General features: G+C 45.6%; 1 protein-coding gene and 1 non-coding gene across 7 annotated transcripts in view; one reads left to right on the plus strand and one right to left on the minus strand.

Moving 5' to 3' along the window:
• Positions 1 to 1,554: 1,554 nt before the first annotated feature.
• FMNL3 (formin like 3) overlaps positions 1,555 to 23,058 on the plus strand; it is a 55,408-nt gene continuing 33,904 nt past the window's right edge. For 3 of the 6 annotated variants that reach the window (XM_032646445.1, XM_032646447.1, XM_032646449.1), the window contains exon 1: positions 1,804 to 1,929. In XM_032646445.1, coding sequence (XP_032502336.1) covers positions 1,804 to 1,929 — 126 coding nt within the window. Of the gene's footprint in view, positions 1,930 to 23,058 lie in introns of all 6 variants that reach the window. The other 3 variants (XM_032646448.1, XM_032646446.1, XM_032646444.1) reach the window with 2 other exon arrangements.
• On the minus strand, positions 8,067 to 8,173 carry LOC116761433. The gene has a single exon (XR_004352000.1). It is a non-coding gene; the product is annotated as a U6 spliceosomal RNA (small nuclear RNA).

The raw sequence follows: 23,058 nt of genomic DNA on the forward strand, positions 1-23,058 counted from the left end.
AATTCCGCACTTTCTTCAGATCTTTATCCAAATGTTATCTTAATAGTGAGGTCTGCTCTGATCGTCCTATTTAAAATTGTAATCCCCTTCCACCTCTATCCCCTTTCAATTTTATTTTTATTAACATGGATCACTAACATCTGTACATTTTACTTATTTAGTTTATTGTTTATCTCTTCTCCTACCCAGAATGTAAATTCCAGGAGAGCAAGATGTATGCCTTTTTTTTTCTTTTCTTTTTTTTTTCCTTCGGCCGTGCAGCGCGGCTTGCAGGATCCTAGTTCCCCAACCAGGGATCAACCCAGGCCTCCAGCAGTGGAAGCACAGAGTCCCAACCACTGGGCCACCAGGGAATTCCCTCTATGCCTGTTTTTGTTCACAGCTGTATCTTCGATGCCTAAAACAGTATCTGACCTATAATGAACTTTTCAGTAAATATTTGTTGAATAAATGAATGAAAAAGGTTGGAGTCAGGTTCTCAGCATGCTATTAGAACTCTCTTAGCTTCCCTTTCCTCTGCATTGACTTCATTCTCAAACAGGCTTGAGGTGTTACGGGTAATGGCATGCTGGCTACCAGCAGCTCCAGATTTACATTCTCACAATTCAGCAGCCTTAATGGGAAGAGAGTGCCTCTTTCCTGATTATTCCAGTGAAAGCCTTAGAAATGAGTTTTATATTCTGGCTTGGGTCAAGTGTCAATCCCTAAAACAGTCTCTAAAGGTAGAGCAAGAAAATGCTGTGACTGGCCAGGCCTGGGTCATGGGGCTTCCTGGGATGGGGGTGAAGTTCAGCTCTATGTAGACTGAGAACAGGGGAATGTAGTTCCCTAAAAGGAAATGGGGTGCTATCACTTGAAGAAGAGGGATGTAGATTTGGCCAGCAGAAACAACAGATGTCCATCACATCATAAATGATGGCCCACCCAGCAGACCTAGTCCAGAACAACATTCTTCTCCCGCCCCTCCATTTTCACCTCCAACTAGATCAACCCCTGAACGTTGGTAAGGTCCTCTCCTCCTAAATGCCTTTTCACCTGTCTCTGTCAGTTAAGGTATTCCCCGTCCCTAAATGCCCGGTTCAAATATGATCTCCCTTACCATGACTCTTTAACAGATGTGGTCTCTCTCCCACTTCAGAGCATCCTAGTTGTTTCTACTTCTCTTGTCGTTATCTTTTCACACTGTACCCTATATCTTACTTATTTGTACACATTATGAGCTGTTGTGGAAAAGGGCCGTTTCCCGCGGCAGCAACTGCGGTGATTAGATACGCACCAAGGCCGCCAGGGCGCGCCAAGCGCCAGGCTCGAGGCAGCCGGGGGCTGGAGGCGCTGTGATTGGCAGTTGCGGCAGTCAATCGGGCGCAGGCGGGGGCAGGGTGGGGCGGGCCGCCCTAGAGGCCCGTGGGCGAGAGGCGGGGCCTGCATGAATGGGGCGCGAGGCGCGCCGCTGCAGTCGGCGCTCGGGGGGGAAGCGGGAGTCCCAGCCGGGAGTGGGTGGGAGGAAGCGAGGTGGGGAGGGGAGGGAAAGAACGCGGGGGGCGGGGAGGGGCAGCGCCGGGGCGGCGCGCCGAGAGCGGCGAGGCGGCGGGTGTAAGCTAGAGCCGTGGCCGTGGTTCCTGTCTCTTTGGTGCCGCTGTCCGCTGCGCCGACTCCTGCCGGACCCCGAGGAGCCCCCGACCCGGCGGAGGAGTCGGGTCTGGGGTAGCCGGCGCTGAGGGAGGAGTCGGGTCCGAACGGCCGCGCCAAAGACCCCCGGGCGTGGAGGTGGGGGGCTGAGGCCCCCGAGGGGGCCCCGCCGCTATGGGCAACCTGGAGAGCGCCGAGGGCGGCCAGGGCGAGCCTCCCTCTGTCTCGCTGCTGCCGCCGCCCGGCAAAATGCCGATGCCTGAGCCCTGTGAGCTGGAAGAGAGGTTCGCCTTGGTGCTGGTGAGAGCTGAGCCTAGTCCCTTCCCCCTCCTACCGCCCCGCAGGTCCCAGCGCCCCGGGTGGGTTCCTTGGTCCGGCCCACCCCTTCAGTCAGGGCCCCCGATGGGTCTCGGCCCCCAGCACCTTCCCAGGAACCTCTGAGCAGCCCCGTCGGGGACCTCCCAACCGACGCCTCAACCGCTGGACACTTAGGAGGAGGGGTCCCCAACCCGGGACCGCCCCAGGATCCAGACTTCTTCCTCTCCCCTTCCCCTTCTGCCGCCCTTCGCACTTCTCACTTCCCTGACAGTCTCCGCAGGTCCCTAGGATTCTCATTCCTAAACCTTTGGCTGGTGCGGGGGAATTCAGAAGCTCAGGGCCGGCCCACTCCCCAGCCTAAGTCCGGGTTCTCTGACTGGGGAGACCGCCTCTCGTGTTAACATGGAGGCTTTCCAGGGAGTGGGTCCTACTCCCAGCCCAGACCAGATGTTTGGGGGAGAGGAGGGGGAATGGAGGGGGACTGGCAGCTCGTGAAGGGGGTGGAATAAAGAGTGATGCCATTCTACTTATTTTCAGAACGGCCTGCAGGCATCCTGCAAAGTTACAGTGGGTTTGCCTAAAAGAGCTGAACATGTGGATAAGCCATTTCACTAGTGTATTTTTCCAATTGAAACAATACACAAACCATCCTGCCTCCCCCACCCCACCCCTTTTATGTTAAGCCCTAGTGGCTGGTTTGTGTTTTTTGCCTGTGCTTCTTTTTAGTCTTTCTGTAGGTTCCTAAATGATCTGTATGGATGAGTTTTTAGAGCTGACTTTGGGATTCTTCTTTGATGTGGGAACTGGACATTGATGTCGGTGGCTCTGTGGACAGAGAGCGTCTGAGCTGGTATCACTGAGATGGAGGCAGAGAATATGTCGGAGCTAAAAATGAAGTTTTTGGAGAAAGAAAGTGAGCTAGGTGAAGGAACGTTTGCTAACAGAGGTAAATCTTAGAGAAACTTGGGGAAATAGTTCCCAGTTCCTCAAAGAACTCTCTAAGAGGCAGTGTTAATGCTGCCGTTATTGTTACTATGGCCTGAAAGGCTGACTTTGCCTTTGCCTGTGAGGAGGGTTAAGTTGTGACTTAGCAGCCTTATTGGATTTCATCTGCTTTGGAATAGGAAGATTAGATCTGTTGGCACCAGTGAAGCTGTCTAGAGATCCTGGCCTCTCCGATGGTGCAGAGCCTGACATCAGGCCCACTGGCACCATAGCCAGATCAGAGAGGGTTCACGGGGTTCCAAGGGGAAGCTGGCACCTATCTGCCCATCAGCTCTGTGAAGGGCCAAAGGGATCTGGACCACATGTCTTGTGGCCCTCTGCATTTCCCCCAGCATCCTCAGGGGGATGGGGTGAGTCAGTGATTACTAATGTGCTGTGGCCATCTCAGAGGCTGAGGAGAGCCTGGGACTTGGTGCCCTTGCAAACAAGAGCTCAACTGTTGGGGGAAAAGAGTGGGAGGGAATCTACGCTCCAGTGGGGGTGTGAAAACCCCCATGGAGTGGCATGAGGTAGCTACAGAAGTTGGAGAAAAAAGGATGTAAAGGGATGTTCAGAGGTGGACTGGGTAGGGGGCTGCCTTAGGTAGATGCTACCAGGCTGTTTGTTGTGAGAGCTCAGAACCAGAGTTGGTCATGTCCTCACTGGAGTTTGGTTGACACATTTGTTTAGTTGGCAGATTAATGGCTTAATATTTACAAAATGCATATGGTATCCTGATTACTAGCCAGAGAGCCTAGGTCAAACTGGGGACCGTACCACCCACTTGTAAACCTAACTTTCAGCATAAAGTTTTGATTTGTTTCCTCGTGGCTTTTGTTTTGGTCTTGTTACTGTGTGCCTGAGCCGCTGCTAATGGGGAGTTGTAACAGGGCAGGCCAGGGCTAATTAGCTGTCTTAGGAAGGGAGGAGATTTTTACCTCAGTTTTCTAACACAGGGAAATCATGCTTTCTTGGGGATTTGAGTTCTTCGCTAGGGACTCTTAAAGATCCCTCTTTCCTCTGTTCCTAAAACATGCCCTTTCCACTATCCTTTGGGAGCAGTACTGACTATTGGATGTTTGACCCTGGAACAGGCTCATGTATATTTCCTGACAGTCAGGAGAAGCATAGTACAGTAGAAAAAGCAGGAGCTGTGTCTTAGCGATCGTCTTTACCTCTCTGAGCCTAGATTTGCTCATCTGTACAATGGGGCTAATGATTACCATCCTGGCGGGATTTTGAGAATTGAGGGGTGTATATAAGGTGCTTGGCACACAGTAGGTACTCAGTATAGATCAGTTTCTTTTCTTGATTGTGTAAAAGAGTAAGACAGGTTGCTCCTTTTATACCATTTTCTTCCCCAGATTGATTTGGTTTACGGACAAGCTATTTGTTGGTTTTGCTGAAGTGATGTGCTGGTGTCCTGGTTAAGCATATGGATTTTCAAGTCAAAGTGGACTCAAATACTGGCTCCTCACAGTCTCCAGTTAGAAAAGTGTTTGACCTTAATCAAGTTACTTAATCTCTTTGAGTCCCAGTTTCCTCTTATAAATGAGGATAATAATAGTATTTGCCACATGAGGTTATTGTGTGAATTTAACGAAACTAGAAGTTAAGTACTTAGTTAGCAGAGTCTGGCATCTACTATATGCTTGGTAAATGGTAGTTTTTAAATGTGTAACTCTCAGCAGTGACTCAGATCTGAGATCATTTGTATTCCCAAAACGGTATTTTAAGTTCAGTAATCTGATGAAACCAGTTACCCCGTTCTGTATAGCCAGACTCAGGATATGCTGCTGCTGTTACATGGAGGGCTTCCCCAGTCCCAATGTATCTATGGAAACCCCCCCGAAAAGCACCCTGGCTGGGGAAGTTGTATCGTTGCTGAGTCAAGACCACAGGCTCCCAGCTTTCTGGTGCAGACACATGATCTGACCCACAGCCTGTCAGCCGAGGTTGGATAACTCGTCTGAAGCCATGAGGTGGTTTGTGCAGGACATAGTCCTACCCCAGCCCAGTGCCCTAATCCAGGGCTTTCCTACTGGTATGCTGGGATACTGATCCCCTCAGCCCTGGCAGCAGCTCAGGTCCCAGATTGGTCCCGTCTGGCTGGATCAGCTTCTACCATTTACCCTGTGTACTGTGCAAATAGTATTTTCTAGGTGTGCCCTGATATTAAAAAGGTTGTGGAGCTGCTGTGTTACACTGTTTTCTTGGGATCCTTCCTTACCCCCTGTCTTGGCAGCAGCCCCTATTCTGTTGAGGACTGAGAAGTTTAGGATGGTCAGTTATTGGAGTTCCTCTTTATTAGTACCAGGATGAGATCTCTGGTCCGGTAAAGCCCCCTTCTGTGTTTCGGTCCTGACTAGTCTACTACCTTAGTTGCTCAGAAGCTAGTATGCTGGCCAGTACTGGCCTTTCCTTAGATAGAGAGGGGAGGCAGAGGGCTTTAATGGCTTTAAAAGGATAGCTGTCTGCTTTTGCTGTGTTTGCACCCTGATTTTTCTGTTTACTGGCTTACTACAGATTTGAAACGAAGTCTAAAGGTTCTAATGCCAGAAAAAGCCCTGGATATCCCTCAAGAGGAGGCTCTCAGGGCATGAGGGTGGGGCTGTGTGATGGGCTGTCCCTGCCGTGGCCCCTCCTTTCACATTTCCCTGGTGAAGACTGATGACTTGGGGTTTTGCTATAAGTGTAGCATTGATGTGGGAGCTAAGCTGGCCTGGGTGCTAGTTGTCAAGAGGCTTTGAGAGGCCTCCTTTGACATAGAAAGGGGCTGGGAAAAACTTGGACTAAATATCAAGTTCCAAATCGCCATGGTGGAAATGTTTTTCCCAGCCCTGGGGATTGTGGTGAATTAGTTCAGGCTGGGATAGAACTTGGGGGAGGGTAAGGGCCCTTGACAGCTGTCAGAGCAACCCCCTCGTTTAGAGACCCCACTGAGAAGACCCTAGGGCACAGAGGGAAACCTCATTCCTTGACTTTCCCATATGACCCTGCTTTAGATTGGGGAGGTGTAGGGGTAGGTGGGAGGGAGATGGAACTGATGCAGTGGACTCCTTGTGATTTGGGAATGTTTTCATGGCTCAAAGGGAAACTCATCTTTTTTCCTTTTTTCCCTTAAAGTAATACTCATTCTCCAAAAACAAGTTTGGGCAATTTAGAAAGAAGAAAAGATTGAAGATTTAGGTTGAAGGAAAAAGTCCATATTTTCTCCATTCCTTTAGAAATGGAGGCAATGTGTTTTATTTTTTTTTATTTTTATTATTTTTTTAAATTTATTGTTTTATTTTTGGCGGTACTGGGTCTCCGTTGCTGCGTGTAGGCTTTTCTCTGGTTGTGACGAGCAGGGGCTACTCTTCATTGTGGTGCGTGGGCTTCTCATTGTGGTGGCTTTTCTTGTCTCGGAGCACAGGCTCTAGGCGTGCAGGCTTCAGTAGTTGTGGCACACGGTCTCAGTAGTTGTGGCTCGCGGGCTCTATAGCTCAGGCTCAGTAGTTGTGGCTCACAGGCTTAGTTGCTCTGTGGCATGTGGGATCTTCCCAGACCAGGGCTCAAACCCGTGTTCCCTGCATTGGCAGGCAGACTCTTAACCACTGAGCCACCAGGGAAGCCCGACAATGTGTGTTAAAACTTTTCATGCTTTTGTCTTTGCATAGGGTTTTTTTTTTAATTAATTAATTTTATTTATTTATTTTTGGCTGCGTTGGGTCTTTGTTGCTGTGCGCGAGCTTTCTCTAGTTGCAGAGAGCAGGGGCTACTCTTTGTTGCAGTGCGTGGGCTTCTCATTGTGGTGGCTTCTCTTGTTGCAGAGCACAAGCTCTAGGCGCACGGGCTTCAGTAGTTGTGGCTTGCAGGCTCTAGAGCGCAGGCTCAGTAGTTGTGGAGCACGGGCTTAGTTGTTCCACGGCACGTGGGCTCTTCCCAGACCAGGGCTCGAACCTGTGTCCCCTGCATTGACAGGCAGATTCTTAACCACTGCTCCATCAGGGAAGCCCTCTGCACAGGGTTTTGTACAATGTTGTGATAGTAGCGTGTGTGTGTGTATGTGTATGTGTGTGTGTGTGTGTACACACACATATATTTATCCAACATGGATTTTTTTTTTTTTGCTTTTGTTATTTCATTAGTTTTCCCAGGATAGTCACTGTAAACATTTTTAAATGCTTGTACAATGGTCCATCAAGTGAATGTACCATTGTTTACTTAACTCTCCTCCTCTTGTAGGACATTTAGGTTGTTTGCCTCTATTTGCCATCATAAACAATGCTGTGATGAACATCTTGGTGTACTTTTTCAATAGTTAGAGTTTTCCTTGAGATAGAAACCCCAAATTGAACTTCCTAGATTGTAGGATATAATGTTTTTAAGGTCCTAAATACATATTTCCACATTTTTTTTTAAAAGAGAGTAATTCATGTGAGTGTCCTTAAAGGGAGGTTGCAGGATTGAGGATAGCTTCTTTTCTCCTGATTATGAAAATAAGACATATTTAGTAAGCAAATTTAGAAGTAAAAAGTGTGAAAAGTATAAAACATACGGAAAAGTATAAAGAAGAGTATTAAAATCACCTGTAATCTCTCCATTTACTATTAACATTTTGATATACTTATATATATATATATATATTTTTTTTTTTACTTATATATATTTTAACAGTTAGAGTCATACTGTGCATATTGTTTTGTAAACTGATTTTTAATTTTACTATTTGAAGCATTTTCTCATTTGTCTAAATATTCTTCAGTCTTATGATTTCATGGCTAGTAAAATATTCCATAATACAGTATTTTATTACTGCCTTATATTTCTCTCTGCCTCCGCTTTTTACTACTATAATTAACATTGTGATGAATTTTCTGTGCATAAATATTTGGGTGCATGTCTGATTATTTCCTTGGGATAAATTGCTTTTAAAGGCCTTTGAGAAGTATGCCTTCTAAAAAAGTTGTACCAGTTGTCTTTTCCACTGATAGTGTGTCTCCCTTTCTCCATAAGCTAACCATTACTGCATGGTTTAACTTTAAACACCTTTGCCAGTTTAATTAGTGAGCAGTGGTATTTTGTTTTAATTTGTATTTCTTTTAACATTTCATCATAAATGTTTTGGCCATCTTTTTTTTTTTAACATCTTTAAAAATATGGAACACATCACGAATTTGCGTATTATCCTTGCGCAGGGGCCATGCTAATCTTCTCTGTATCGTTCCAGTTTTAGTATATGTGCTGCCAAAGCGAGCACTTGGCCATCTTTTTTATGTGTTCTTAGCTCTCTGCTGGAGATTTATTATACATACATATTTCTATGTAATAAATGTATATGTTTCCACACTTGTTCATTATAAAATATTTTTCATATATGAAAGAGCATATATAACTATTATGTAAGATTAAAATAATAATGAAATGGATAACAGTGTATCCACTGGAGAGTTCTTGGAATTGCTTCCTGCCCCTTAATTTCTTCTCTCTGCTATTTTATCTGGGATGAAAAAGCCCTTTAGCTCAGGACTTATTGGGTCTGTTTCTGCAGCTGGGACAGTCCAGGTGGCAGCCACACCAGTGCTTCATAGCTCGGTCTGTGGGGAAACAACCGCTGCAGCTGGTGAGAACAGGAACTGGTTGTGGTGGAAATAGCTAATCTTCAATGAAGTGAAAAAAGAAGCCAAGGTGGAGAGGAAATGAGACCACAGATCCTCCCCTGCCCCTGGGGTTGCCTGGGAAGGCTGGTCAGAGCCAGGGCCCCAGTTCCGTGGTCGAGACCAAAGAATCTGCCCCAGAGCTGACTGTAGTCGGCCCAGGGGACAGCAGTGCTGGCGACCTGAAGTCAGCGTGTTATCTGCTCAGCCAGGCTGGTCACCTCCATTCTGGGGAATGTTTCTCCTAAGTCTGCGCTGAGCTGAAGCAGCGCCAGGGAAAGGCCAGGGGTTCATTCCAGTTCGGAAATGCACTTCAGAGAAGAGGAAGGACCTTTTTCTTAAAAGATAAGAGAGGGTGCTGTCTCTACACAGCCCCCGCCCCCTGCCCCTTGCTGGGTACTCTAGGGCCCCCTCTTTTTGAATAGCACCACATGGGAACTGAAGGGTTTCGAGGTTGTCATCCATGAAGAAGAGGTTTCCAGAATAGAGATGAACTAGGCAGCTAGAATCCCTGAGTTCCCATTTCCAGTCTCTCCGCCTCCCTCAGCAGAGCCACATTTTTCTATCTTGTTTTCCTTCCATGGGAGAATGAGTCTCCCAAGAAAGATATAAAGGTATTAGGCTGCCTCTCTGTCCTTAAAATACTCTGGTTGTCTGTGCCTCCCACAATCCTCTCTACTTCTTCTGTTTTCACCTTTCAGAATCCTCTTTCCAGAATCTCTTATGCTTTCTGTCTTCCATCACTTTACAACGAAGTTGTGGGTTGGAAGTTTGTGTGGTGGGTGGGGGAGGACCTGGATAGGGTTTTGGCGGAGCAGTTTCCCCCCCCTTTACTAATATGCATACTCTTCTCAGTTTATAAAGTACTTTGAGGTACTTGAAGGGTGTTCTAAACAATGTTCAGAACCATGAGGGGATATCAGAATTATTTACATGACAAATTTTGCAAGTAGAGGAAGGATTTAGGCTGTTGTATGCTCGTGATAGTTCAATTCTTGTCCTCATCTCTTTCCTCGTTCCCTCCCCATCTCTTTTACCACCTTCTCACCCTCACCCGGGTTATTGACAGAGCTGGATGGGCTGGTGGTCCTGCCTCTGGGTCCCTAAAAACATTAACGGGGAAGGAATATACTCTCTTCTTGCCCTGCTTGCTCATTTCTACTTAGATCTGGACTAGAGAGTGTCACAGCCCTCCTCCAATTGCTCATGCCATCTCTAAGTAAGAGCTGGGCATGAGCCTTGTGTTTGGGTACTTTTGGAGATGGTTATCTTGTTTTAAGGACTAGCTACAGTTTAGAGCAGAGTTAGTTTCCGCTCAGTTTTTACCAGCTTCCTTGCAGGGAGCTGGAGAGCCAGTCCCTAGATCTTCCCAGTATTTCCCGTGAAACCTAGAAAAAAATAGGTCCTGGAAGGAAGTAGCTGGTTTGAGACTCTTGCAGGCTTAGGATGTTTTGAAAGAAAAAACATCAGTTTTGGAATCAGAAGACTTGGGTTCTGGTCCAGCCTGATGCCCTTTTTTTTTTTCTTTTCCCCCAGCTGATGACCTTAGTCAAAGTCTATATCTTTTCTGAGCCAATTTCATCCTTATGAAATTGGTGATGATCATACCTACTTTACAGGGTTTTGAAGATGTTTAAAGTAGACAACATAATGAAAATAGTTTATAATCTATAAAGGTTCTACAATTAAATGTTTGTGGCATATACATTACCCAGTATATACCACCCCTATTCCCATCAGTTAAAGTGGTTTTCAGCTGGGGGAGGTACTGTCCCAGAAGGGAGCTTTTTGGCAAGTGAGGATGTTTTGGTTATCACACTGACTTGGAGTGGGGAGGGGCGAGTTACTTCTGACATTTAGTGCCCGAGGGCTGGGGATGTTAACCATCCTACAGCATTTGGGTCAGTCCCACACAGTAAAGAATGATCTTACCCAAAATGCTGATAGCGCTTCTGCTGAGAATTATCTTCTACTAATCTGTACTTCTGTTGTCTTTTTTTTTTTTGGATAACTCTGTTTTTTTAAAAATTTATTTACTTATTTGTTTTTGGCTGCATTGGGTCTTCGTTGCAGTGCGTGGGCTTCTCATTGCAGTGGCTTCTCTTGTTGTGGAGCACAGGCTCTAGGCGTGCGGGCTTCAGTAGTTGTGGCACGCGGGCTCAGTAGTTGTGGCTCACGGGCTCTAGAGCGCAGGCTCAGTAGTTGTGGCGCACGGGCTTAGTTGCTCCGTGGCATGGGGGATCTTCCCAGACCAGGGCTCGAACCCGTGTCCCATGCATTGGCAGGCGGACTCTTAACCACTGCGCCACCAGGGAAGTCAGGTGTTTCGTTTTTGTTTTTTTTTTTAATTTTTATTGGAGTATAGTTGATTTACAATGTTGTGTTAGTTTCTACTGTACAGCAAGGTGAGTCAGCTATACGTATACATATACCCCTCTTTTATGGATTTTCTTTTTTTTGTTTTATAAATGTATTTATTTTATTTATTTATTTTTGGCTGCGTTGGTTCTTTGTTGCTGTGTGCAGGCTTTCTCTAGTTGCGACAAGCGGGGGCTACTCTTTGTCGCGATGCACGGCCTTCTCATTGCAGTGGCTTCTCTTGTTGTGGAGCTGGGCTCTAGGCACGTGGGCTCAGTAGTTGTGGCTTGCAGGCTCTAGAGCACAGGCTCAGTAGTTGTGGCGCACGGACTTAGCTGCTCTGCGGCATGTGGGATCTTCCCGGACCAGGGATCGAACCCGTGTCCCTTGCGTTGGCAGGCAGGTTCTTAACCACTGCGCCACCAGGGAAGTCCCTGGATTTTCTTCTGTACCTCCGTTGTCTTGTGTCCCAGTTGGGGATGAAGCTTTAAGAGCAGTAAAAGTAAAGGTAGAGCAACAGTTTTTGGTGCTTTCTTGGTTTTCCCATTTCCTATTACACCTTCAAGCAAGAGGTGGACATCCATCTTTTTATTACCTCTGTCTGTAGATTTAAGGACTGATTCCCTGGTTCCTTCTGTACTGTGGGCTCTACCCTAAAACTTGTCAAGGAGCAGTTTGGGGTATACATACTTCACTGCTGACCTTTACTAACCCCATTAGCTCCTCAAGCCAGGGTAAACGTTCTTTTAGGTTGGGAATATGTTTGAGAATTTTTTGAACAGTGCTTCTGGATCTTTTGAGTAAAAGACTCTTTTGAAAATCTGATTAAACTTGTGACCCCTAATTCTGTGCACACATACAGTCGTTTGGGGGTTTAAAACACATTCTTGGATCTGCTAGGGAATCCCTGACTTTGAGCCTAGAGGAATGGGAAGGGAGAGCTGGGCAAGGAGAAGCCACTGCAGGAGCTCCTTGACACAAACAGTACTCAATATTTTTGTAAGGGGAATGGAGCCCTTACAAAAGGGCTATCAGTTCAGATAAAATAATGCCTCTGTTGGTGGTTCCAAAAAAGAGAGCTTGTTGAAACTTGGTTGACTGTCATTCAGAGGGAGATACTCTGGCCCTTGGACATCTTAATTTAACTTAAAAATTTTTTAATTTAATTAATTTATTTTTTATACAGCAACTTCTTATTAGTTATCGATTTTATACATATTAGTGTATATATGTTAATCCTAATCTCCCAATTCATCCCCCCCACCCCGCCCCGCTTCCCCCTTTGGTGTCCATACGTTTGTTCTCTACATCTGTGTCTCTATTTCTGCATTGCAAACCGGTTCATCTGTACCATTTTTCTATATTCCCTATATATGCGTTAATATACGATATTTGTTTTTCTCTTTCTGACTTACTTCACTCTGTATGACAGTCTCTAGATCCATCCACATTTCTACAAATGACCCAATTTCGTTCCTTTTTATGGCTGAGTAATGTTCCATTGTATATATGTACCACATCTTCTTTATCCATTCGTCTGTCGACGGGCATTTAGGTTGCTTCCATGACCTGGCTATTGTAAATAGTGCTGCAGTGAATATTGGGGTGCATGTGTCTTTTTGGATTATGGTTTTCTCTGGGTATATGCCCAGTAGTGGGATTGCTGGGTCATACGGTAATTCCAGTTTTAGTTTTTTAAGGAACCTCCATACTGTTCTCCATAGTGGCTGTACCAATTTACATTCCCACCAACAGTGCAAGAAGGTTCCCTTTTCTCCACACCCTCTCTAGCATTTGTTGTCTGTAGATTTTCTGATGATGCCTTAATTTAACTTTGACTAAGGATACTTTGTGGTGAGGTCTTCCCCTTTGAGCCAGACCCTCAACCTCCAGGGACATCCAGGTAGGGATGACAGGATGTACTTTGACAAGCCAGGGGAACCAGTGGCATCCTTGCAGTGAAGCCCAAAAGTTAGGTCATATCCTATGTTTTGAGGTACTGTCCGCCCGAAGCCACAACTCTCTCCAGCAGGCCTCAGGTCTCTGGGAAAATCCAGGCAGTTGTGGCTTCCCAGGGTGTGCCTTAAAGAGGACTTTGACATCCAGTCTCTAGCAGTTACTTCTATGCTTAAATCCTTTTGCTTTCTACCTTACAAGCAAACAAACAGACAAAAATTACCTGTACTTTTTTTGACTGCTCAGAATATTTCATACCAAAATTTTTGAAGAAAAATTCAGATCTTTTGGGGGCTTTATTATGAAAAAAAGTTTTTTTCAGAACAACATTAAAAATGTTGTTTTTTTCTGGGTGGAGTCTCCCATCTCATCCTTATAGGAATGGCTAAGTTTCTGGTCTCCACCAAATGCCTAGATTTAACTTATATAGGTTAAGGAAAGAGAATTCAACATTTGTCGGGTATATGCCACATGCTTTTACATGTATTATCTCATTAAGCTTGACAACAATACTGTAAGGCAGTTATTTCACTTCTTTTTTTATTAATTTTTATTGGAGTATAGTTGCTTTACAGTGTTGTGTTTCTGCTGTACAGCAAAGTGAATCAGTTATACATATACATATATCCCCTGTCTTTTAGATTTCCTTCCCATTTTTTTTTTTTTTTGCGGTACATGGGCCTCTCACCTTTGTGGCCTCTCCCCCTGCAGAGCAGAGGCTCCGGACGCGCAGGCTCAGCAGCCATGGCTCAGGGGCCCAGCCGCTCCGCGGCATGTGGGATCCTCCCGGTCTGGGGCACAAACCCGTGTCTCCTGCATCGGCAGGCGGACTCTCAACCACTGCGCCACCAGGGAAGCCCTTCCTTCCCATTTTGGTAACCACAGAGCATTGAGTAGAGTTTCTTGTGCTATACAGTAGGTTCTCATTAGTTATCTATTTTATATGTACTAGTGTATATATGTAAATCGCAATCTCCCAATTCATCCCACTCCCCCTTCCCCCCTTGGTATGCATAAGTTTGTTTTCTATACCTGTGTCTCTATTTCTGCTTTGCAATTGTTCATATGTACCATTTTTCTAGATTCCACATATAAGTGGTATTATACGATATTTTTCTCTTTCTGACTTACTTCGCTCTGTATGACAGTCTCTAGGTCTATTCACATCTCTGCAAATGGCACTATTTCGTTCCTTTCTATGGCTGAGAAGTATTCCGTTGTATATTTGTACCACATCTTCTTTATCCATTCCTTCGTTGATGGACATTTAGGGTGTTTCCATGCCTTGGCTATTGTAAATAGTGCTGCAATGAACATCGGGGTGCATGTCTCTTTTTGAATATGGTTTTTATTTCTGTTTTACAGGTGATGAAAACAGGGCTCAGAGGGGTTAAGTAACCTTGAGAAAGTCTCAGCTTAGATGTCACTTGGAGAGGCCTTAAGTAAAAATTTTTGGTTAGATTTTTTGTTAATGCTAAAAGGACTGCTAGAAATACAACTTTTTTCTTTTTTTTGGCTGTGTTGAGTCTTCGTTGCTATGTACAGGCTTTCTCTAGTTGTGGCGAGCGGGGGCTACTCTTCTTTGCAGTGCGTGGGCTTCTCACTGTGGTGGCTTCTTGTTGCGGAGCACAGGCTCTAGGTGCGCAGGCTTCAGCAGTTGCAGCACACGGGTTCGGTAGTTGTGGCTCGCGGGTTCTAGGGCCCGCGGGCTTCAGTAGTTGTGGTGTGTGGGCTCAGTAGTTCTGGTTCGTGGGCTCTAGAGCACAGACTCAGTAGTTGTGGTGCATGGGCTTATTTGTTGTGCGGCATGTGGGATCTTCCTGGACCAGGGATCGAACCCATGTCCCCTGCACTGGCAGGTGGATTCTTAACCACTGTGCCACCAGGGAAGTCCACAACTTCTAAAAGATGCTTAATCCTTGATTTTATATATATATATATATATATATATATTTTTTTTTTTTTTAAACTGCCTAGAAAAATTTTTGGAAGAATACAAGTAAATCTAATAACAATGATTACCTCTGAAATGTAGGGAGGGAATCATAATAAGAGGAACAGGAAAGTCAAAGGGAATTTAGCTTTATCTATAATGTTAACATTTCTTACAAGGAGAATGTATTTATATGTCAGTTGTATAATTAAAAGTTAAATAAAAAATTCTTAACCTCATTAGAAATCAAGGAAATGAACATTCCAATGCTACACTTTTTTTTTTTTTTTTTTTTGCGGTACGCAGGCCTCTCCCCGCCGCGCCCTCTCCCACTGTGGAGCACAGGCTCCGGACATGCAGGCTCAGTGGCCATGGCTCACAGGCCCAGCCGCTCCGCTGCACGTGGGATCTTCCCAGACCAGGGCACGAACCCATGTCCCCTGCATCGGCAGGCGGACTCCCAACCACTGCGCCACCAGGGAAGCCCAATGATACACTTTTATACTAATCATCTGGGCAAATTTTTAAAGTTTGACAATGTCTGTGGTTATTAGTGGTACATTAATACACCATTAGTAGTAGTGTAATTTGGTACAGACATTTTAGAAGACGTTTTATAGGGTCTGCCAGTTTCAAATGTGCATACCCTTTAACTTGGTCATTTCACTTCCGGGAAACTGTCCTACAGAACTGTTTATACATGGCATGAAGGTGCATGGAAAGGATCCTCAGGGCTGCATTGTTTAACAGTAAACACCTGGGAGAAACCTGATTGTCCATTTCCTGTCCATATCTGTTTCTTTTCCATTCATCTGCTTACTCCAGGCAAATACTGGGAGTTATCCTTAATTTTTCCTTCTTCCTTCTCCATACTCAGTCTATTACTCTGCCAATTCCATCTTCAAAATATGTCTCAGATCTACCCATTCTCTCTATCTCTACTGCCACTGCCTCAGTCCAAGCCGATGTCAACTCTGGCTTGTATTACATCCAAACAGTTGGCCTCCCAATTTCTTCTACTGCTCCTTTCTCCATCCTCCCAGCCATTCTCCACAAAACAGCCAACTTTAAAATATAAGTCAAACAGCATCATTTTCCTACCTAGAAATCTTTAATGGCTTTCTTTTGCACTAAAAAAAAAAAGCAACCCCCTGGCCTTGGCCCTTAAGCCTGCATGATTTGGCTCCTGCTGACTTCTGTAACCTCACTCACCCTCCTGATTGCCGACCTCCACATTAGCCTTCCTTTAGTTCGGGACAAGTTCCTTTCTTGTCTCAGGGCCTTTGCACAAGCTGTTTCCTCTCCTGGAATGCCTTGCCCCTGGATCTTCAAATGGCTCAATCTAGTTAATGCTTCAGGGCTCGGTTTTAGTAATGCCACCTCTCAGAGAGGCCTCTCTTCTTTATTATTCTCTTAGCATCCTATTAACTTCTTTTGTATTATTTTCCATTTTAAAATTATTTGTTTAATTACTAGCTTATTATCTGTCTCCCCAGACTGTTGACTCCATGAGGGTGGAAACTTTCTGTATGCTTATCACTGTCCAGCCAAATACCTGGCACCGGCTAGGCACTCAATAAATGGTTGTGGCTGATGGGAATCTCGAAGATATGTGTGTGTGTATATGTATGAATATAATCGTCTAAAAAGGGAATTAAAAGAAGAGTATATATAATGCTTTATAAAGCCACATGTTTGTATGTAAATGTTTAGAAAAAAGGCCTGGAACAGTCAATACCAAGCTGTTAGTCCCTGTGGTGACCTACGGAGGGGGATGGATAGGGTTGGGGGCCAGTGACTCCTTTTTTATTCTATAAGCTTTTGAGTTGATTAATTTTTTAACAATATGTACCCATGTATTTGTTCCTCCTTTAAGGGAAAAGGAGGAATAAAAATAGGGGAGGATGACTCAACTTTTATTGCAAAAAAGAAAGCTCCTCTCTCTTACTCTCTGCGTTGACCCAAAAGAAGAGAGCAACAGGGAGAAAGGACACCAGTGAGGTCATTCCTTGCCCTGTACTGAGCTTGGCACTAGTTTTCATAGTAGAAAGAATCCTAAGAGATGCCCTTACGCCCTGAGGCTATATTTTAAATTCTTAAATGTAGGTCCAACCTTGGTCTCCCAGACACAGCCAAGTTGTATATTTTTAGCCTGTTTCATTTCTAGGCTAGTGAAAGTTGCACCTCCAGCCTCAGTTTAGCAGGTGAAGTCAGCAAAGAGAATAAACAAGCTCTGGGCTTCACTGCAGCTAAGCTTCTCAAAGTTAAGTCAGTTCAGCAGCCCCAACCCCCAGGGAAACTATGTTCTCTAGATTCTTGTCTCCCAGAAATGTGGATAGCTAATCATTTTCACAGCTAATGTTCATTGCATGCTAATGGTATGCCAAGCATCTGGCAAAGCTCTTTATACACATTATCTCATTTAATCACCATAACTATGAAGTAGTTATAATTATCTCCATTTTATAGATGAGGAAATGGAGGGCCAGGATGGTTAAATAGCTCACCTGGGATCACACAGCTAGTAGGTGGTGACGTCAGAATTTGAATCCAAGCAGTTTGACTCCAAAACCCACATCCTTAACCACAATCTCCTTCTCTTTCCAGGGTCACCGCTCGCCCCCTCCGCCTTCAGTACTGCTTTGGTGGGGATTGTGTACATTACGGCAGAACACAGGGAAAGTAGGACAAGTCTTCCTTTGCTAAGAGGTGTGGTGGGAAGATTTGGGCTTTGGAGTCAGCCAGACTTGGGTTTGAATCCCAGCTGTCCCACTAGGACTTTCACTATTCAACAAGTATTTCCTTTTTTATTTACTGTGTGCCAGTGATAGCACTGGATATACAGTGGTGAAAAACAAATATCACCTCTGCCTTCATGGAGTTTATGGGAATGCAGATATTAAACAAATAAATACTTAACTACAAGTTATAAGTCCTCGGGAGACAAAGAACAGGTTGTTACGAGAGAGTATAACGAAGGCTTCCCTCTAAATGAAGACCAGAGGCAGCCTTGGAATCTCTGAGAGACTGTCTACTTTCATTTCATTTTCCTTCCTTTCTTGATTTATTAAGGAAACAGGTCTTAGGTGCCTACTGCATATGCAGCACTTTCTCGAGTGCTTTGGAGAATAACAAAGAAATAGAAAATAATGCAAGTTGGAGAGACAAAACAGAACCGTACTTTGAACAGCTAGAGAATTAAAACAAGTGCGTGTCCTCAGACTATCCGTGAGGCTCTCTATGTGCCTCAGTTATTTTATCCATAACATGGGGATATTTGTCTTGCCCAATCACATGTTTTTGTGAAGACCAAGTGAGATCATGAAGTGATGAGGTGCCACACAGCTCCAAGCACAGAAGGACTAGAGGGTTAGGGAAGGATTAGCGTGGCATGGGATTGCTAATCAGGCAGTGCTCTCAGGAAGACATGGACTTTGTCAGGTCTTACAGGGGACAGGTGTGGATCAGGAGTGAGGAGACTGAAGGCCAGAGCAGTGTGGGAGGGGATTAAAGAGGAAGAATTAGCCAGATATATGAAGGGCAGCCAGGAGCCCCACCTGCTGGGGCAGAGGATCCTCATCTCTTGCCTGGTCCATTGTAGTAGACTCCTTAGTTGTCTCTCTACTCCAGTCTTGGAGACCTAGCTCCACCTTCCTGCCCCCCCACCCCCCATTCATCCTTATAGCCATGTGTAAAGATCTGGGTGAGAGGTTTTCTAGGAAGAGAGAGTAAACCTTGGTATGGGAAAGAACTTTGCACATTTCGAGGAACTGAAGAGATGCCAGATTGGTCAGCAAGGATGCTAAAGAGACACCAGGGAAGGCAGAAGAAAGGTGAGCAGGGCTTAGGTCATGGAACCTTATCAGCCTTGATAAGGAGTTTGGGAAGTGACCGGGCTCCTCAGTCAACTCTGCCCAGCAGAGTGATCGTGCCCTCTGCTCTTTCAGGTTTGACTGGTGTTCAACCCTCCTTCCTACACCCTCCTCAGGCCAGAAAGGGCAGTGCCTCTGCTAGGCTGGCCCCAGTGTTTAGTGTGCCTGTCCATGGTCTGAGCCTGTAATTTGGTGGGTTGGCTGGTTACAAAAATAAAAAGTGTGACCTATAACTAAGGCTGAGTGGATTCAGTAAAGAGGGAGCTTTTAATTTGCAGGGGTCCTGGGCTGTATTTAACTGGAGGAGAAATGTGTCTCCTCCCTAAGCGCTGCTCCATTTTCTCCCTTGAGTACCTGCTCTGCAGTGAGTTAGGGTTTTTGGGCCTGGGGGTGAGCTTTAGGGAGATATTTCAAAGGGAATTTAGGGTCCAACAACAGGTTTGATGGCGCTTCCTGGGAGGTTGGCATTATTCAGTCTTGCCTCTCATATAACCCACTTGGAGGGAAGTAGAGTTTTTAAATGTTTGATTGAGTGATCACTCATTTATTCATTCAACACAAATGTATTGAGTGTTTACTCTGTATTTTAGACATTAGGGATCCCATAGTGAACAAAAGAGACAAAGGGACTTGCCCCACAGAGTTCACGTTTTTGTTGGGGACAACAATAAACACATATATAGGTCTGTCATAGAATGTTGAGCAGGGATAAGTGCCATGAAGAAAAAGAAGGTAAAGGGGTGGCGAGTAAGAGGGGCACTATTTTAATGAAGTGGCAGTTTGAGGGGTTGAAGTACAGGAGAAAAGTAGCATAGTGAAGACAACTTTCTGTGGACTCTGGACCCCAGCTCCGGAGAGCCCCCCAGGACAGGGGCTCCCTGAGCAGGGCAGGGTTAGGTCCATGCTCAGCGGGGGGCCTGGCTGCTTCCTAGCCCAGGTGGGCCCAGTCAGAGCCTGTGGTTGCCTCTTCCCGGCTCCACTGGTCAGAGCTGTCTGCAGGGCTGGGCAGGGTGCTGGTTAACTGTAAATAGATACTTGTCTTTCCAGGGCTCCTCAAGCCTGATCCTCTCAAGATTTCCTGAAGTCACCATGTGTTCTTGGCTAGAGGAGGACTAAGAAGTCTGGCCTGGGAAGCTGCAAGGAGTGCAGGGGTTCCTTCTGCCTGTGCCTGCTGCTCACCAGGCCTTTTTCAGGGGCTTTGGGGCTCAATGGATTTGGATTTGAATCCCGGCTCTGCCATTTATTAGCTCTGTGACCTTGGGCCAGTGCTGTAACTTCCTCAAGCCTCGTTTTCTTTATCTATATAATCAGGATAGGAATACTTGACTTCTAGGGATTTGGAGAGCATTAAATAACATATATAAAGGATCCAGGACAGTGTCTGGCATAGTGGGTGCTCAATAAATTTTAAGTTGAAATATTCTAAGACCACTAACCTCTTAAAGTCAGGGGTCTGGTATTAAGGAGCCCAGCGAAAATATTCAAGAAATATGGATTATTATTGATGGGTAAGAGACTGGTTCTGTGTACCTCGGAGTTGTGAAATCACTGAGTTGCACACCACATATTAGTCACCTGGCTTTCCTACTCCATGTTGGCCTTGTCATGACCTCTGCACGGGCCTTAGGATCTCCAGGAACTAACGTGGCCCTTGGCCTATCCTTTAGCACATTTCATCTCTAGTACAGCCATGGAAGGATCGGCCTTTAAGAGTCTTCTGGACTGGGGAACTTACCAAGGCCAGAGTAGCCAGCATAGGGCTACCGAGGTCCAGACCTCTGCTCCTGCGACTGTATTGAACTCTGGGGTGGTGGTGGCCACTGTTATGTGGGTTCATTTGCAGATTGAAGGGATCACAGACTCCCTTCCCCTCAAAACCAGCCTCAGGGGGAGACCCAGACAATGTTCTAGAATTGATGGACGAAAGATAGCTAAGTGGGAAGGAGCATCTTAGTTTGAACCTTCTGTGTCCAGAGTATGCTTGGGCCCCTTACTTCGCACAGACTTCTTGCTAATGGTTGTGGTTATTTTGTTTTGACTTGCCGCTCAGCAGGATCAGCATCACACAAACACTCATTATCCTCAGGCCCTTGGCAGTCAGGGCACTTGGTGAGTCCCTTGTAAAGTGCTCACGTCTACAGATTATTTTCTGATGTATCTGGCATGAGTTCCAGATTGACAGTGCAATAGCAACTATCAATTGCTCCCTTTGGGCTTGGCTAATTACTGCTGGCATCGTATGTAAGGAATTAAGAATCTCTTATGCTTTTACGGGGCAGCAGGGCCTGGTGAGCTCCCAAAGCGTTTATCTGTCATTTCCCCAGAATACCCTCGTTAAAAGTTGTGAGCAAAACCTCAGGAATTGAAGGGTAGCCAGCCAGACAGTATTGGGTGGCATTTGGCTTCTCAGTTGGTTCCCTCCAAGAATTGTAAAGAAACCATCTAGTACTTGTTGCCTACAGATGCCTGTAGGGAAATGTCAAATGGTGTCATAATGTTGTAAAAGCACGACTAGCTGCTTCTGACTGTCTTGGAGGTGAGCGGGCAGAGAGGTTATTCCAGCCTTATCCTATGGCGAGGTGAAAATTTACTCAGGACTCTGGAGGGCCTCTGGAGGCTGCGAACTGAGAATGGCGCAGGTGTCATCTTCCTCGCCTGGAGACAAGGAAGGGAGAGGGATGCAGTACCAGCCCTCAGAGACTCCCGAGTGCAGCACGGTGTTCATTCGCTCAGCAAGCACTTATTGAGCACTTAGCATTGTGTTGAGTGCCAGAGAAGTAAAGATGACTGAGACAGTGTCTGCCCCTAGCAGTTCAGTCTGGAGGGGAAGACAAACACATTAAAACATCTAATTGCAGTCTTCAGCTTGGGAAGCACAATGGTGTAGACATGCAGGAGCATCTGGGGAGCACAGGGAGGGGCTTGGGGAATACTGCCTGTAGGAGGAAATCTCTGCTGGCTAAAGGGATAATTAGGAGTTGGAGAGAAGTGTGGAAGAGAAAGCAGGTAGAGTGGCGGCATCAGGGTGAGGCAGAGTGATGTATTCAGAGAATCCTCCCGCTGCTGCGCAGGGCTCTTGGAGTGTAAGGTGTAAGGCAGCCAGTGGTGGCGGGGTGGGGATGGCTAGAGTAGTAAGGAGGGCTTTGAATGCCATGCGGATGGACCATACTTCATGCTTTTCGTTGGAGAGTGTCATGGTCAGATTTTGAGGTGTGAGTGGGTCAGTGTGGCAGCCATGGGAAGGGAATCAGAACTGGAGGTGGGCAGCCGAGTGGGGAGGCCTTCTAGTGTGGTGATGATGGTGGGGAGCCTGAACCAGAGCTGGTTTGCATGGTGGAGATGATAGGACAGACTCAATAAATAGTTTAAAAGATTAAATTTGGGGACTCAGTGATGGATTCGATTTGACATTGGAAAGGTAGAGATAAGGGAAAAGGGAGGAATTCAGGATGATACCCAGATTTCTAGTTTGAGATGGAAATGCATATTTGAGAGTCGTCGGTGTCTACTGGTCAAATAAAATTTGGGGTCAAAACATTCTCGTGCCTCTCTCTGTATTCCCACAGACAGCACAGACCTTCAGGGACTGGGAGGGAAAACTCCTGAGACTTATGCAAGGTCACAAGGAGAGAAACAGTGGTTGAGAAGAGTAGTTAGCTGAGGGGGCCGAAAACAGAGATTTGTGGTAGATCAAACCTCAGGTTTGCAGACGGCAGGTTTAACCTGCAGAAGTTGGGAGACAACGGGGAGGTGAGGGACTTGAGATAAGGCGGAACACGAAAAACAGTTTTCTTTGCAAAATCTCATCCCAAAGGTTAGAGGACTTGTCCCAGATCACTCAGCAGAGCACCTTAGTCAGTCGGTGCCTCAATTCTGTCCCCCCAAATTCTGGTCCCAGCTTTCCTGTGAATCCTCCGGGTGGCTGTTGGTGTTTTCAGTCTTACCTTTCGGAGGGGCATGTGTGCAACTGCTCTAACCTAGAGAATCAATAAGCGTATAAATATATTTAACCTATACTCTTCAGCTGCCTGTATATACTCTCTCTTTTATGCATTTTAAAGTACTGTGAAATTATATTTTATGTATGTGCTTAGAAGCTGTCTTTGAGTCACCTGCAACTCTTTGGAGTAGCTCATCCCAGTTACCATTTATAGAGCCCTTCTCCTGGGCCAGGCACTATTCAAACTCCTTTTCATTCTTTCATCCCTTCACTTAATTCTTATAGGAGGTAGAGATTGTGATTCACATTTTATAGATGAAGAAACTGAGATTCAGAGAAGGCTAGTTAGTAACTTTCCCACTGTCTCATGAAAAGTACCAGGATTCAAATCTAGAGGAACAGGTCCTCTAGGAACATGTCCTCTCTGTT

Source organism: Phocoena sinus, chromosome 10 (genome assembly GCF_008692025.1).
Source record: "Phocoena sinus isolate mPhoSin1 chromosome 10, mPhoSin1.pri, whole genome shotgun sequence".
Taxonomy (NCBI): domain Eukaryota; kingdom Metazoa; phylum Chordata; class Mammalia; order Artiodactyla; family Phocoenidae; genus Phocoena; species Phocoena sinus.